General features: G+C 43.6%; 1 protein-coding gene across 1 annotated transcript in view; it reads right to left on the bottom strand.

Moving 5' to 3' along the window:
• WDR43 (WD repeat domain 43) overlaps positions 1–5,283 on the bottom strand; it is a 39,115-nt gene extending 33,832 nt beyond the window's left edge. Inside the window, exon 1 of the mRNA XM_027555760.1 lies at positions 5,024–5,283. Within this exon, the coding sequence (XP_027411561.1) occupies positions 5,024–5,248 (225 nt within the window). The 5' untranslated portion in view covers positions 5,249–5,283. The remainder of the gene's footprint in view (positions 1–5,023) is intronic.
• Positions 5,284–15,081: the final 9,798 nt, after the last annotated feature.

Below are 15,081 nucleotides of genomic sequence, written 5' to 3' on the forward strand. Positions count from 1 at the left end.
CAGGCTCCTCTGTCCATGGAGTTCTCTGGGCAAGAATACTTGAGTGGGTTGCCATTCCCTTCTCCAGGGGATCTTCTCAACCCAGGGATCTAACCCGGATCTGCTGCACTGCAGGCAGATTCTTTACCATCTGAGCCACCAGAGTCACGAATACACTTTCCCATTGGCTTGTCCCTCCTTTTGGAGAGAACTTTTTCTACCCATCTCAAATTTCAATTTGGTTAAAAAAAAAAACAACTCGATCCATGCTTCAGGGTCGACCTCAAATATGTTCTCTCCACAAAAATCTCCTCTTTCTCTTAAGACTCAAGTCATACTCTGCTTTGCATTACAGACACAGTATATCTGAATTGTCTTTATTTCTTCTTTAATGTCTTAGTCATACTGCTTTGTTTCATGTCATGTGCATGTTAATGACATGTGTAAATATATAAAGTAATGGAAAAGGTAGGCTAAAAATTTAGTTCATCTATCTGTAATCAGTAAATCTGAGTTTCAGGGAATTTCCTGGTGGTTCCATGGTGAGGACTCTGGCACTTTCACTGCTGGACTCCAGTTCAATCCCTGGTCAGGGAACTAACATCCAACAAGCCACACGAAGCGTGGGGAAAAAAAAAGAGAGAGAAGAAAATCTGAGCTCCAGAAGGTACCAGGAATGAAGACCAAAAGGACAGGGTCTATTACTTAGACTACAGAGTCTTTGCCAATGTGAAAGGCTGGCTGAGGTAAGCAATAAATGCAAACAACAGTCTCAAGAAAGCCGTGTTTGATCTAGAAGGCAATCGGAAGGCTGAGTGAGAATCTGCATGTGCATGATTCATAAAAGCAAGGCATGGTACAGATGTGAAGACAGAGAGAAAAAGCACAACCAGGTGATGAGAAGTCTGATTTTGATCAATTAAGCACTGACTTTTTAGGCTGAGATCCTAGAGTAAGAAGAGTTTACATACATACACACTCATAAAAACATGTGTGTATACAGCTGAAACAAGTTTCACCAAAAAACTTAAACTTTACTATGCAAAATACACTCTACATTGTCTATGCCATTTCTGTAATGCTATCACAATCCACTAAATCTATTTCACAATCCACTAATAGTTCAAAACCTATTTTTGAGAAATACTGACCTCTAGTCACTGAAAATCATGGCAAAGTTTCAAGTTTCATTCTGCAATTGGTCTCCTATGCCACCATTTCTTGGCCTATTTTAGCTGTCCCTTACTCTGGCAAATGCTCAAATTTCATGGGTAACAACGAATAAAATGTGTGCATTTTACATGTAATTACATACAGTATGTACATCAAAAATAAATCTTAATTTATTTCTGCCAATAAGATCTAATACACAAACCTTACTCTTTTTAAGTCTAAACACTGGAGAGACCTTAGGACAGAGCATTATATCGTAACATAAGTAAACTGTGCTTCTTCTCTAAGGGTTAGGACTGGGGTTGCTCAGGTCTTTCCCAGAAACATGCTTAATGCTACTGTGCCTGCCCTGTCCAAAGCCTGAAATGCCATGTGCTTCATTCAATAAGCACTAAGCTATGCAGGGTCATTTTAATTGCAGTGACAGCAAAGCAACATAAATGCATTTACTGTGGTAGCCAGTCCGTTTCTTCAGGACTTATCAGCAGTTAAGGAAGGAAAAACTGAAAAGTTTGGATCTTAAAGGAGCAATGAAATAGCAGGTGGCTCAGCCACTTAATGTGTGCCTCTGGCATATCATCTAACATCTCAGCCTTAAACACATAAACCTGAGACTCTAAAAAAAGCGTTCACCCAGTCATTCAACCTGTCTCCTTGCATGTTCCTCATCATCATTTGCGGTCCTCTTCCTCCAGGCTCCATCACTGAAATAAAATGCTTAGCTACATAATACATACAAAAAAGTCCTAAAGACCACTGTGACAAAGATGCCAAGAATTATCATCATTTTGTGACCAAAAACAAGCAGCAACAGTCTAATTTTTCTAAAAATTTATGAACCACTGCTTTAACTCCTGTCACCCAAGAAACCCAGCACCAAATCGTTTTTCTCCACTAATAAGTGTAATGTCACCAAAATTTGTCCTTGGGTGGCAAACTGCCAATTACTAAGCCAGAGAATACTCCTATAAAATAATATAAATCTACAATAAAAGCTTATGAAAACATGTTAGAACTTAAGTGGCAAGGATCATAACCCAGGGACCTGGGAGCAAAGGTAGAAAATGAAGATTTGCAGCAACCACTATCTTTAAAAATCACCTGACTTTACAATTTTACGAAGTACACATGCAAGTGTAATACAGGAAAATTGCTTCTCTTCCTAATTTTCAAGTGAAATTGATGCTCCACGAGAATACAATCCCAAGATGAACACTGGATGTCTCTACATTGCTCCCAGTTCGCAATTCTATGACTCAAGATCTAAGGTTCAAGTAAGAGCACTGGATCAGCAGTCAATGCCCTCGACTCTAATGGCCACAACTACTTCACTGGTTATTAAGGCTTCGGTGAAGTCAGTTAAACGTTCTTAGTTCTGACTCTCAAGTTTTTAAAAATGTGACTTTAGGGTATTTCATAGAGTCAGCTGGCTAAAGTGAGAGCATACGAGTAAATGGATACTGAAGCCTGTAAGAACTTTTTTTAATGCAGCCTGACTCTTTTTCAAGGAGGCCTCCAAAAGTAAAGTGACTTGCTCAATGTGACAAAACAAGTTTGGTTCATGGGTATGAAACCAAACCCATTTTTCTACCGTATCATTGTGCTATAAACAATCCCAAACTGATTTTAACAGTAAGTTTAAGACTAGGTAAAAGTTTTATTCTTCAGACATATGATTGCAAGGCAAGAGAAAATCAAGTGGGTGACAAATGTCTGCCAGCCTAATAGTAACGATTTGTTGCTCATAATGAAGAGCTGAGCTCTAAACACTGGTATTCTAGTCCTGGTTCTATTTTTGGTGTTTTTCAAGTCGCTTGATTTTCCAAAACCTGGTTCTTCTTCCTGAACAAAGCAAAAAGTTAGTTTTTAATCTACCGTGCAGGACTAACCATGCAAATAAGAGACAGTAACAATTAATACTTGCGGCACTTACACACCAGGAACTACTCTAGACGTTTTAGGCATCATTAAGTAATACTAACCTTCACAACCACTCTTGAGGTGAGCACTATTACTCCTATTTTACAAATGAGGAACTAGAGGCACAAATACAAAGACACCAAGCCTGGATTCGAGGCCAGGAGTTTAGTTTGGGTCCTTGCATCTAATCATTGCTCCTCATTTCCTATCACCATAGGGAGGCCAGGAGTTTAGTTTGGGTCCTTGCATCTAATCATTGCTCCACATTTCCTATCACCATAGGAACTATTATCATTTACAAGACTGTTAAAAAACACAAATAACCTGGTGTACGAGACAGCTGATGTATAGAACAGTCTTATGGACTCTGTGGGAGAGGGAGAGGGTGGGAAGATTTGAGAGAATGACATTGAAACATGTAAAATATCATATAAGAAACGAGTTGCCAGTCCAGGTTCGATGCATGATACTGGATGCTTGGGGCTAGTGCACTGGGACCACCCAGAGGGATGGTATGGGGAGGGAGGAGGGAGGAGGGTTCAGGATGGGGAACATATGTATACCTGTGGTGGATTCATTTTGATATTTGGCAAAACTAATACAATTACGTAAAGTTTAAAAATTATATAAAATTTAAAATATACATTCAAAAAAAAAACACAAACACAGAAATCTGAAAAGGAGAAATATGCAAAGTGCTGTAATCTTGATGACAACTGTGATTTTTTTAAGTCCTAGTTTTGTGCACTGATACGGCTTCTTTAATAGTCAATCGGAGTTACTTCATCTAGAAAGTATAAAAACCTAGCTTAATATCTGAAAAATATCTAAGCATACTCATGCAAAGTGTAACAAATTAGTTATATCCCGACGTTCAACCTAAAAAGTTAGAGGAAAGTTTCCTGGAATAGTCAGAGGGAGTTAAGATCTGTACCAAACAGTTGTTGTTTTTTTTCCCCTTTTTAGTGCATTTGTGTTTAAACACTTTTTAAGGTTGAAACAGAGTGTTAGCTAAACCCCACACAGCTCAATACTGACATTTTCAAATCATACTGCACTGATCCGGGCTGGCTACCTTATAGGTGCAGTACCCACGTGCGTCTGAGTTAGTGCAGACGTAGTCGAGTGACTCAAAAGTGAATGGCATCTTACCTGAGATGGGTCCCTAAGAGTGAAAAGCTTTCCCTAACTCAGCAGTAGCCCCGTCTAAGAGAAACTTCACTTGGACTCATGTTCGTTAAGCTACAATTTCACTTTACCTCCATGTCTTAATGCAGACTTCAGACTTGGGGAAAAGGGGATGTATCAAGGGCGAGGCGTGCAGATGTTAAAATTTTAAAAGCAAGAAGGTTCAAATGGCTAAGAATGGAACCCAGGCTGGGAAAGTTAGGACTTTCAAGAGTCTCACATCCTAGACGTGGGAGAGAACACGTGGTGAGCCGGCACCCAAGCGGGGGGGGGGCGGTGGATGGGGGTGTCCGGAAGCAAGGAAACAGACTTGTTCATTTTAACTGCCCAAAGCAAAGTCGATGAGCTCGGTAAGGGTCGGAGAATAGTACTGCCCCAAAGCGGGGCTCTGTCAAAACCCACAGTTCTGAAGAGCGCAAGCCAAGAGAACCGGCCGGGCGGCAGGAAGCCGCCCCTGGGGGGCCTGGGGCCTCGGCGAATATGGCGGCCCCGGCGACGAGAGGCCCAGACAGCACGGAGCCCACCGGTAGGGCTCAAGTCCACTGCCCGTCGGATCTGGCCGCACCCGTTCTCTCTGCCCTCTGGACAGGCCGCGCACGGGGGTGGCGGCGTGGGCCCACCCTGCGCCGCCACTGCGCTCGGTGCCTCCTCGCTCCGGGCCTCCGAGGGCAACGCGCGATGCCAGACCGCGCGCCGCCGGGCCGGGGGGCAATAATGCCGAGCCTGGGAGAGTGCCCGCCCCGCGCCGTTCTGCTCACTTTACCTTGGCCTGCAGCCTCGCTGGCGCCCAGGCCAGGCAGGTGCAGGTACCGCTGAGGTGCGCGGAAGGCACGTACTCCTGGTGTAGCCGGTTGTTGGCTGTCTCCCACACTCGCAGGTGACCATCGGCAGACGCTAAAGCGAAATAGGCCTGGCTCTGCGGGGAGAAAGCGCAGGGGACCCCCGCGGGGGACAGGGGGTCGGCAACACCACCGCCACCCGCCGCCATTGCTGCTCTTGCTCCGCGGCAGCCACGTGTTCGGCCCTGCGCAGGCGCATCGGGGAGAGGCGGGGCCTGGAGGGAGGAAGTGGGGCGGAGGGAGTTCAGGGAGCAGAGGGAGTATCTCTTCGAGATGCGAGCGAGCGTTGGACCGCCTACCCATGGACGGTGGCCCGGTGGGCTCAGTGCTAATTTGTTCTGGAGACGAGTGAGTGGAGGAGAATGACAGGACTCTGGCCTTAAAAAAAAAAAGGAAAAGGTGTTTTTTGTTTTAATTTAAATAACATGATTGAACGAGATGTTTGAAACAAGCGTTCAGCTATAATTCCGTGATTGTGACAACACTTTCCATTTTTCCTTATCCACTTAAAATCTGTAATCCTGCTCACATTAATAATCTATTCAGTCATAATAGTATTAAAGTAAAGGGAGAGTCTTTTCAGTCTTCTTTGGTCAAGATTTATCCCATGTTACCGCACCAAATGTTCAGTTTTTAATGTCTCCATAACATTTCACCAAATTTCTGATTCAAGAAATGTCAGGTACTATTCAGCCACACAGAATTTATTGATCAGCAGGAAAAACACACACACAACAAAAGAAACCCACTGCCCTCAAGGGCTATAGGAGACTCTGAATCTTTTATAAGTAGAAAGAGTCATGGTAAAATCTGCATTTTATATTATCTGGAATGACATAAACTGATCTACATTTTAAAAGGCCTCCTGCATGTTTCATGGAGACAGTAGAGCGGCAAGAATGAAAGCAAAGAGACAAGAAAGAAGGAGGATGGTGGATTGTGGTGGTGAGAAATGGTCCAGATTCAGATATAGCCTGAAGTTGAGCCAACAAGACTTGCTAAATGGATTGATTATGAAGGATGAGGAAGAGTGAAGGATGACTCTAAGGCCTGAGAGGATAAGTGAATGGTGAATAAATAACCATTAGCTGAACTGGGGAAGTGGGTCTGGATGGAGTGGAAATAAAGACTTCTGTTTTGGACAGTTAAGGCTGAGATGGCCATTAGACATCCAAATAGAGTTACTCAGTGGGGAGTCAGATATATGAGGAAATCACAGATATAAATTGTGCATGCATTAGTATTCAGATGCTATTTGAAACTGTAGGACTGGTCAGATCATCTAGAGTGTAAGTATAAATAGAGAAAAAAGCTTAGCTCCAAAATGTGCTAACCTGTCAGGAACAGAAAGAGAACCCAGCGAAGGAGATTAAGAAGGGTTAACAGTGATTAAAGCCCTGGAGAATGAGATGCCCTGAAAACCAAAAATTTTATAAGGATTTCAGAAGCAAGACATAATCAAAACCATGTCAAATTCTGTAAGATGAAGACTGAGAATCAATGGCAAGATCAAGATCATTGTTGGCTTTTCAAAAACATTTTTAGTACAGAGGTAGGGGAATAACTCATTGCGGAAAATAGAGCGGGAAATGGGAGGTGAGAAAGGGCAGAAAAGTATAGACAGCTATTTCTAGGATTTTTGTTATAAAAGAGCTTGTGCTAGTCTTCTTAAAGACAGGTCTGAGCTAGAGTTACAGACTTGTTAGTCATAAATGAAAATAAAAGCTTGTTTTGCACGAATTATACATCAGGCAGTCTTCTAGGTGCTCAGTGTGTATTAATTCATTTAGTCCTCACAACAGCCTTAGGATGTAGAAACTATCAACATCTACATCTTTCTGATAAGAAATTGACATGTAGAGCTGGGCAATGGAGGAAAAGCTTGAGCACAGACAACCAGACCCAATGAGTATGTAGGGTTTATATAGATGACCCTCTGATACCCAAGCATATCAATTCCTTGACCTCCTCCCTTTCAATGATCTCTATGCCACACCAGCCACTCACTCCCACTATCATGTCCCAGACCTTGCCATGCAATAAATGCACCTCTTTCATAATCTCAGTTTCCACACACCAGTCTATACCACCAACTCCGATCTTTTCAGCTCACTCCCTCTGACTCCCAGCATTCAGCCGGTCCTTCTACCCGACCAGACCAACAATTCATTCATCCTGAGGCAATGGCACCCGACTCTAGTACTCTTGCCTGGAAAATCCCATGGATGGAGGAGCCTGGTAGGCTGCAGTCCATGGGGTCGCTAAGAGTCGGACACGACTGAGTGACTTCACTTTCACTTTTCACTTTCATGCATTGGAGAAGGAAATGGCAACCCACTCCAGTGTTCTTGCCTAGAGAATCCCAGGGACAGGGGAGCCTGGTGGGCTGCCGTCTACGGGGTCACACAGAGTCGGACATGACTGAAGTGACGTAGCATAGCATAGCATAGCATAGTCTTTTCACCAGCCCTCATACCTCCTCCCTGATGGCTGCACTTTCCTCTTAATTTATCCTAAATTCTCTCATTACAACCCTCGACTCCCTTGCCTCTTTCCCTCATCAAAGTCTTGGTAAAATCACAAGCCTGGGAGTTCCCTGGCAGGCCAGTGGTTAGGATTCCACAATTCTACTGTTGGGGCCCTAGTTCCATGGTCAGTTCAGTTCAGTTCAGTCCCTCAGTCGTGTCCAACTGTTTGCGACCCAAAGGAATGCAGCACACTAGGCATCCCTGTCCACCATCAACTCCCGGAGCTTGCTCAAACTCACGTCCATCAAGTCAGTGATGCCATCCAACCATCTCATCCTCTGTTGGCCCCTTCTCCTCCCACCTTCAGTTTTTCCCAGCATTAGAGTCTTTTCCAACAAGTCAGTTCTTCGCATCAGGTGGCCAGTATTGGAGATTCAGCTTCAGCATCAGTCCTTCCAATGAATATTCAGGACTGATTTCCTTTAGGATGGACTAGTTGGATCTCCTTACTGTCCAAAGGACTCTCAAGAGTCTTCTCCATCCCCACAGTTCAGAAGCATCAATTCTTCAGCACTCAGCTTTCTTTATAGTCTAACTCTCACATCCATACATGACTACTGGAAAAACCATAGCTTTGACTAGATGGACCTTTGTCTGTAAAGAAATCTCTCTGCTTTTTAATATGCTGTCTAGTTTTGGCATAGCTTTTCTTCAAAGGAGCAAACATATTTTAATCTCATGGCTGCAGTCACCATCTGCAGTGATTTTAGAGCCCAAAAAAAGAAAGTCTGTCACTATTTCCATTGTTTCCCCATCTATTTGCCATGAAGTGATGGAACCATATGTCATGATCTTAGTTTTCTGAATGTTGAGTTTTAAGTCAACTTTTTCACTCTCCTCTTTCACTTTCATCAAGAGGCTCTTTAGTTCATCTTCCTTTTCTGCCATAAGGGTGATGTTATGTGCATATCTGAAGTTACTGATATTTCTCCCTGGAATCTTGATTTCAGCTTGTGCTGCAGCCAGTTCAGCATTTCGCATGATGTACTCTGCATATAAGTTAAATAAGCAAGGTGACAATATACAGCCTTGATGTATTCCTTTCCCAATTTGGAACCAGTCCGTTGTTCCATGTTTGGTTCTAACTGTTGCTTCTTGACCTGCATAGAGATTTCTCAAGAGACAAATAAGGTGGTCTAGTATTCCCATCTCTTTAAGAATTTTCCACAATTTGTTGTGATCCACAGAGTCAAAGGCTTTAGCATAGTCAATGAAGCAGAAGTAAGATGTTTTTCTGGAACTCTCTTGCTTTTTCTATGATCCAACGGATTTGGCAATTTGATCTCTTGTTCCTCTGCCTTTACTAAATTCAGCTCAAACATCTGGAAGTTCTCAGTTCACATACTGTTGAAGCCTGGCTTGGAGAATTTTGAGCATTACATTGCTACCTTGTGAGATGAGTGCAAGACAGTAGTAGGGGTGAGATCACATTTAGAATCAAACCCCATACCTGCCAGACGTGCTCTGAGGGCTCAAACATACCTTGTACACACCAGGACCCAGAGACCCCACAGAGATTGAGACAGAACTGTGTTTGAGTGTCTCCTGAGGAGGTACCGGTCAGCAGTGGACTGGTGAGGGGCAGGGGCTCTGAGTGCAGTAGACCTGGGTATGGCATAAGCCCTCTTGGAGGAGGTTGCCTTTAACCCCACCATAGAGCCATCAGAACTTACACAGGATTGGGGAAACACTCTTGGAGGGCACAAACAGAAACTTGTGTGCATCAGGACCCAGGAGAAAGGAGCAATGACCCCACAAGAGACTGACTCAGACTTGCCCGTGGGTGTCCAGGAGTCTCTGGCGGAGGTGTGGGTCAGCGGTGGCCTGCTGCAGGGTTGGGGGCACTGAGTATAGCAGTGCACGCATGGGATCTTCTGAAGGAGGTCTCCATTATCTTCTTCATTACCTCCACCATAGTTTGGCCTCAGGTCTAATAACAGGGAGGAAATACAACCCTGTCCATCAACAAAAAATTGGATTAAAGATTTACTCAGCATGGCCCCGCCCATAAGAACAAGAACCAGTTTCCCCCTCAGTCAGTCTCTCCCATCAGGAAGCTTCCATAAGCCTCTTATCCTTCTCCATCAGAGGGCAGACAGGCTGAAAACCACAATCACAGAAAACTAATCAATCTCATAATATGGACCACAGTTCAGTTCAGTTCAGTCGCTCAGTCATGTCCAACTCTTTGCGACCCCATGAATCGCAGCACGCCAAGCCTCCCTGTCCATCACCAACTCCCGGAGTTCACCCAGACCCACGTCCATCGAGTCAGTGATGCCATCCAGCCATCTCATCCTCTGTCGTCCCCTTCTCCTCCTGCCCCCAATCCCTCCCAGCATCAGAGTCCTTTCCAATGAGTCAACTCTTCGCATGAGGTGGCCAAAGTACTGGAATTTCAGCTTTAGCCTCATTCCTTCCAAAGAAATCCCAGGGCTGATCTCCTTCAGAATGGACTGGTTGGATCTCCTTGCAGCCCAAGGGACACTCAAGAGTCTTCTCCAACACCACAGTTCAAAAGCATCAATTCTTCAGCGCTCAGCCTTCTAACTCAATGAAACTGTGAGCCATGCCTTGTAGGACCACCCAAGATGGACTGGTCATGGTGGAGAGTTCTGACAAAATGGGTCCACTGGAGAAGGGAATGGCAAACCACTTCAGTATTCTTGCCCTAAGAACCCCATGAACAGTATGAAAAGGCAAAAAGATAGGACACTGAAAGATGAACTTTCCAGGTTGGTAGGTCCCCAATATGCTACTGAAGATCAGTGGAGAAATAACTCCAGAAAGAATGAAGAGACGGAGCCAAAGCAAAAACAACACCTAGCTGTGGATGTGACTGGTGATGGAAGTGAAGTCCGATGTTGTAAAGAGCAATCTTGCATAGAAACCTGGAATGTTAGGTCCATGAATCAGGGTAAATTGGAAGTGGTCAAACAGGAGATGTCAAGAGTGAACACCGACATTTTAGGAATAAGCGAACTAAAATGGACCGGAATGGGTGAATTTAACTCAGATGACCATTATATCTACTACTGTGGGCAAGAATCCCTTAGAAGAAATGGAGTAGCCATCAGAGTCAACAAAAGATTTCAAAATGCAGTACTTGGATGCAATCTCAAAAACGACAGAATGATCTCTATTTGTTTCCAAGGCAAACCATTCAATATTACAGTAATCCAAGTCTATACCCCGACCAGTAATGCTGAAGAAGCTGAAGTTGAATGGTTCTGTGAAGACATACAACCTTATAGAACTAACACTGGCTGCAGCACAAGCTGGAATCAAGATTGCTGGGAGAAATATCAATAACCTCAGATATGCAGATGACACCACCCTTATGATGAAAGTGAAAGAGGAGAGTGAAAAAGTTGACTTAAAACTCAACATTCAGAAAACTAAGATCTTGGCAAATGGTCCCATCACTTCATGGCAAATAGATGGGGAAATAATGGAAACAGTGACAGACTTTCTTTTCTTGGGCTCCAAAATCATTGCAGATGGTGACTGCACGTAATTAAAAGACGCTTGCTCCTTGGAAGAAATGTTATGACCAATCTAGGCAGCATATTAAAAAGCAGAGACATTACTTTTCCAACAAAGGTCTGTCCAGTCAAAGCTATGGTTTATCCAGTAGTCATGCATGGATGTGAGAGCTGGACTATAAAGAAAGCTGAGCACCGAAGAATTGATGCTTTTGAACTGTGGTGTTGGAGAAGACTTTTGAGAGTCCTTTGGACAGCAAGGAAATCCAACCAGTCCATCCTAAAGGAAATCAGTCCTGAATATTCATTGGAAGGACTGATGCTAAAGCTGAATCTCCAATACTTTGGCCACCGGATGCGAAGAACTGACTCGTTGGAAAAGACCCTGATGCTGGGAAAGATTCAAGGTGGGAGAAGAAGGGGACGATGACAGAGGATGAGAATGTTGGATGGCATCACCGACTCAATGCACATGAGTTTGAGTAAACTCAGGAGATAGTGATGGACAGGGAGGCCTGGCGTGCTGCAGTCCACGGGGTCACAAAGAATCGGACACAACTGAGCAACTGAATTGACTGATTGACTGAGATGAGTGCAACTGTTCAGTAGTTTGAACATTATTCGGCATTGCCTCCATGGTCAGGGAACTATTAAGAAGATCCCACAAGCTGCAAGGTGGGGCCAAAACAACAACACAAGCCTGGTAAAATTGGTAAAATCTAACTCTCCACCCACAAACAACTGAAGATGACTAGAGGAAAGCCACAACCACCTTATTATGCCTCTTGCTGCTGCTAAGTCGCTTCAGTCATGTCCGACTCTGTGAGACCCCATAGACGGCAGCCCACCAGGCTCCCCCGTCCCTGGGATTCTCCAAGCAAGAACACTGGAGTGGGTTGCCATTTCCTTCTCCAAGGCATGAAAGTGAAAAGGGAAAGTGAAGTCGCTCAGTCATGTCCGACTCTTAGCAACCCCATGGACTGCAGCCCACCAGGCTCCTCCGTCCATGGGGTTTTCCAGGCAAGAGTACTGGAGTGGGGTGCCATTTCCTTCTCCATTATGACTCTTAATCTACTTTAAATTGATCACAAACCTCACATGGGAAGTCAGTGCTAACCAGTTATCAAACAGTTGGTCCCTAATTCATTCACTGTTTCACTGTTGCCGTTCAGTCACAAAGTCGTTGTCTGACTCTTTGCAAACCCCATGGACTGCAGCACACCAGGCGTCCCTCTCGTTCACTATCTCCCAGAGCTTGTTCAAACTCATGTCCATTGAGTTGGTGATGCCATCCAACCATCTCATCCTCTGTTGTCCCTTTCTCCCCTGCCCTCAATCTTTCCCAGCATCAGGATCTTTTCCAATGAGTTGGTTCTTCCCATCAGGTGGCAAAGAGTTGGAGCTTTAGCTTCAGCATCGGTTATTTCAAAGAATATTCAGGGTTGATTTCCTTTATGGGCCTTGATTCCATAATCTTCGTTTTCTGAATGTTGAGTTTTAAGCCAGCTTTTTCACTAGCATGAACCTGGGAGAGAAAATGCTGCTGCTAAGTCGCTTCAGTTGTGTCTGACTCTGTGTGACCCCAGAGACGGCAGCCTACCAGGGTGCCCCGTCCCTGGGATTCTCCAGGCAAGAACACTGGAATGGGTTGCCATTTCCCTCTCCAATGCATGAAAGTGAAAAGTGAAAGTGAAGTTGCTCAGTCGTGCCCGACTCTTAGCAACCCCATGGACTGCAGCCTACCAGGCTCCTCCATCCATAGGATTTTCCAGGCAAGAGTACTGGAGTGGGGTGCCATTGCCTTCTCTGACTAGTTGCCTTCAAATCCATTTCCCTCTTAGGCTGATATTCAGTTGTAATAAAGACTAAATTTCTCAGCTTTCCTTGCTGCTAGATCTGGCCATGCGATTAAGTTCTGGTGAGTGAAATGTATATGTGTTTTTAGCAAAGTGTTTTTAAAGAAAGAGGGCATGACCTTCTTCCCGCTTCTCCCTTCTTACTGACTAGAATTGGGATGAAACGGCTGGAGGCTGAGCAGACATACTCAATATTGGTACTTTTAGATGTATGTAGGACAAAATATTTATATCACTGTATTTGTTATTCAAACAACAGAAAGAAAGGAATGCTATTTACTGTTCACAATTTCAGAAATTATGTATTTAAATGTAGTTCCCATATTTTGTCAATGTACCTTCTAATTCTTACTCCTTCTGAAATAACATCCAAATATCTTAAATAACATTTAAGAGATAATAAAGTAGGAATGATAAATTTTAAAACAATTGTAAGGCTTAAGATTCAGAAGGTTCCAACTCAGACCCATATTTAGCAGTGATAATAAAAAGAACTTTTCTTAAATCGAAACCAAAAGTGACACGTGCAGTTGGGAACGGAAGAGCAGGGCTGTTTTGTCTTTTCATGTTTAGGATTAAAAGAGAGAAGTCTTGATGATGGAGTTTACAATGGTTGATGTTTTAGAAAGCACAGATTAAAAATGATTTATGTCTTTGAAAGTAATAACAAGACTTATTTTCTCAAATTTAAATTGAATTAGTAGCTCTCTGAACGTATTCCCATGCTAGCTCTGAATTCAGTTGTACTGTTGACTGGTCTTTGAGAAGGGGTGTTACAGTACAAAGAGCATGGACTGCTGAACCAGACTGACCTAGATAGGGAACCCTGTCATGCCACTTGTCAGCTGTGGGCTATTGCCCAAATCATTTAATCTCCCTGGGTCAGTTTTCTTATGCGTAAAACTGGAATACTTATTTCTGACACAGGATTGTTATAAATTTATATGAAATAAATATCTGATGTACCTTGTAATGCCGAACCCTCAATGAACTTTTACCGACTGAATTAATATTAAGCAAACAAGTTAGTGATATTTAATGTCAAATGAGATTTTGTTTTGTTTGTCTCATAGTCTCAAATGTCTATGAGACTCCATAGATAACTTTCCCCCCGTTATTAATTTTGTTTAGTTTTTAGGGTTAAATTCATTTTTATTTAAAAACGGAGGGGGGAGGGTGCCAAAACCTGGAAATAAAAATTTTTAAAGAGATTCAGCAAGAGAGAATTAGAAAGCACAGTCAATCTCTCTTTTTCTTTTTTCGTAAACAATTGAATTAATTTTCTCACAGTTCTGGAAGCTAGAAGTCCAACATCAAGGTGTTGGCAGGTCTGGTTTCCTCTGAGTCTTCTCTGCTTGGTTGTAGATGGCCATTTTCGGCCTATGTCTTCACATGGTGTTCCATCTGGATCCTCATCTCTTCTTAGGAGGACAGCAGTCATACTGGATTAGGGCTCACTCTAATGGCATTTTAAGTTAATTACCTCTTTAAAGACCCTGTCTCCAAATACAGTCCCATTCTTAAGTACTTAAGGTTAGGACATCAGTGCATGAATTTAGCGGGCTGGAGGTGGGGGGTGGGGCGGTGTGGGGAATGAAATGTAGCCTGTAACACCCCTCTACTCTGCCACTCCTGTTTTAGCAAAGGTCTTTCCCTGATAGCTCAGTTGGTAAAGACTCCGCCTGCAACGCAGAAGACCCCAGTTCCATTCCTGGGTGGGGAAGATCCCCTGGAGAAGGGATAGGCTACCTACCCCAGTATTCTGGCCTGCAGAATTCCATGCAGAAGTCCATGGGGGTCACAAAGAGTCAGACCTGAATGAGTGAATTTCACTTTCACTTTCCCATTTTAAGACACTAAAATTTTGCTTAGTTTTGAGGAGGGTAAAATACTTTTAGTATTATAGTTATTGAAAACAATTGTTAAATGAGCACACGGTGGATACAATCATTGTAATCTAGGGTGGCTGTTCCCAGGGCCTGGGGAGGACATTCAAGTGGTCAGAGCCCAGTCAAAAGGGACTCTCTAAGACCAGGGGAAGAAGGAGGTGGTCAGCGGGGAAAGGAAAGACAGTCAGCAGGTGGTAGGTACAAATGCAATCTGTAAAAACACA

This window comes from Bos indicus x Bos taurus, chromosome 11 (genome assembly GCF_003369695.1).
Source record: "Bos indicus x Bos taurus breed Angus x Brahman F1 hybrid chromosome 11, Bos_hybrid_MaternalHap_v2.0, whole genome shotgun sequence".
NCBI lineage: Eukaryota > Metazoa > Chordata > Mammalia > Artiodactyla > Bovidae > Bos > Bos indicus x Bos taurus.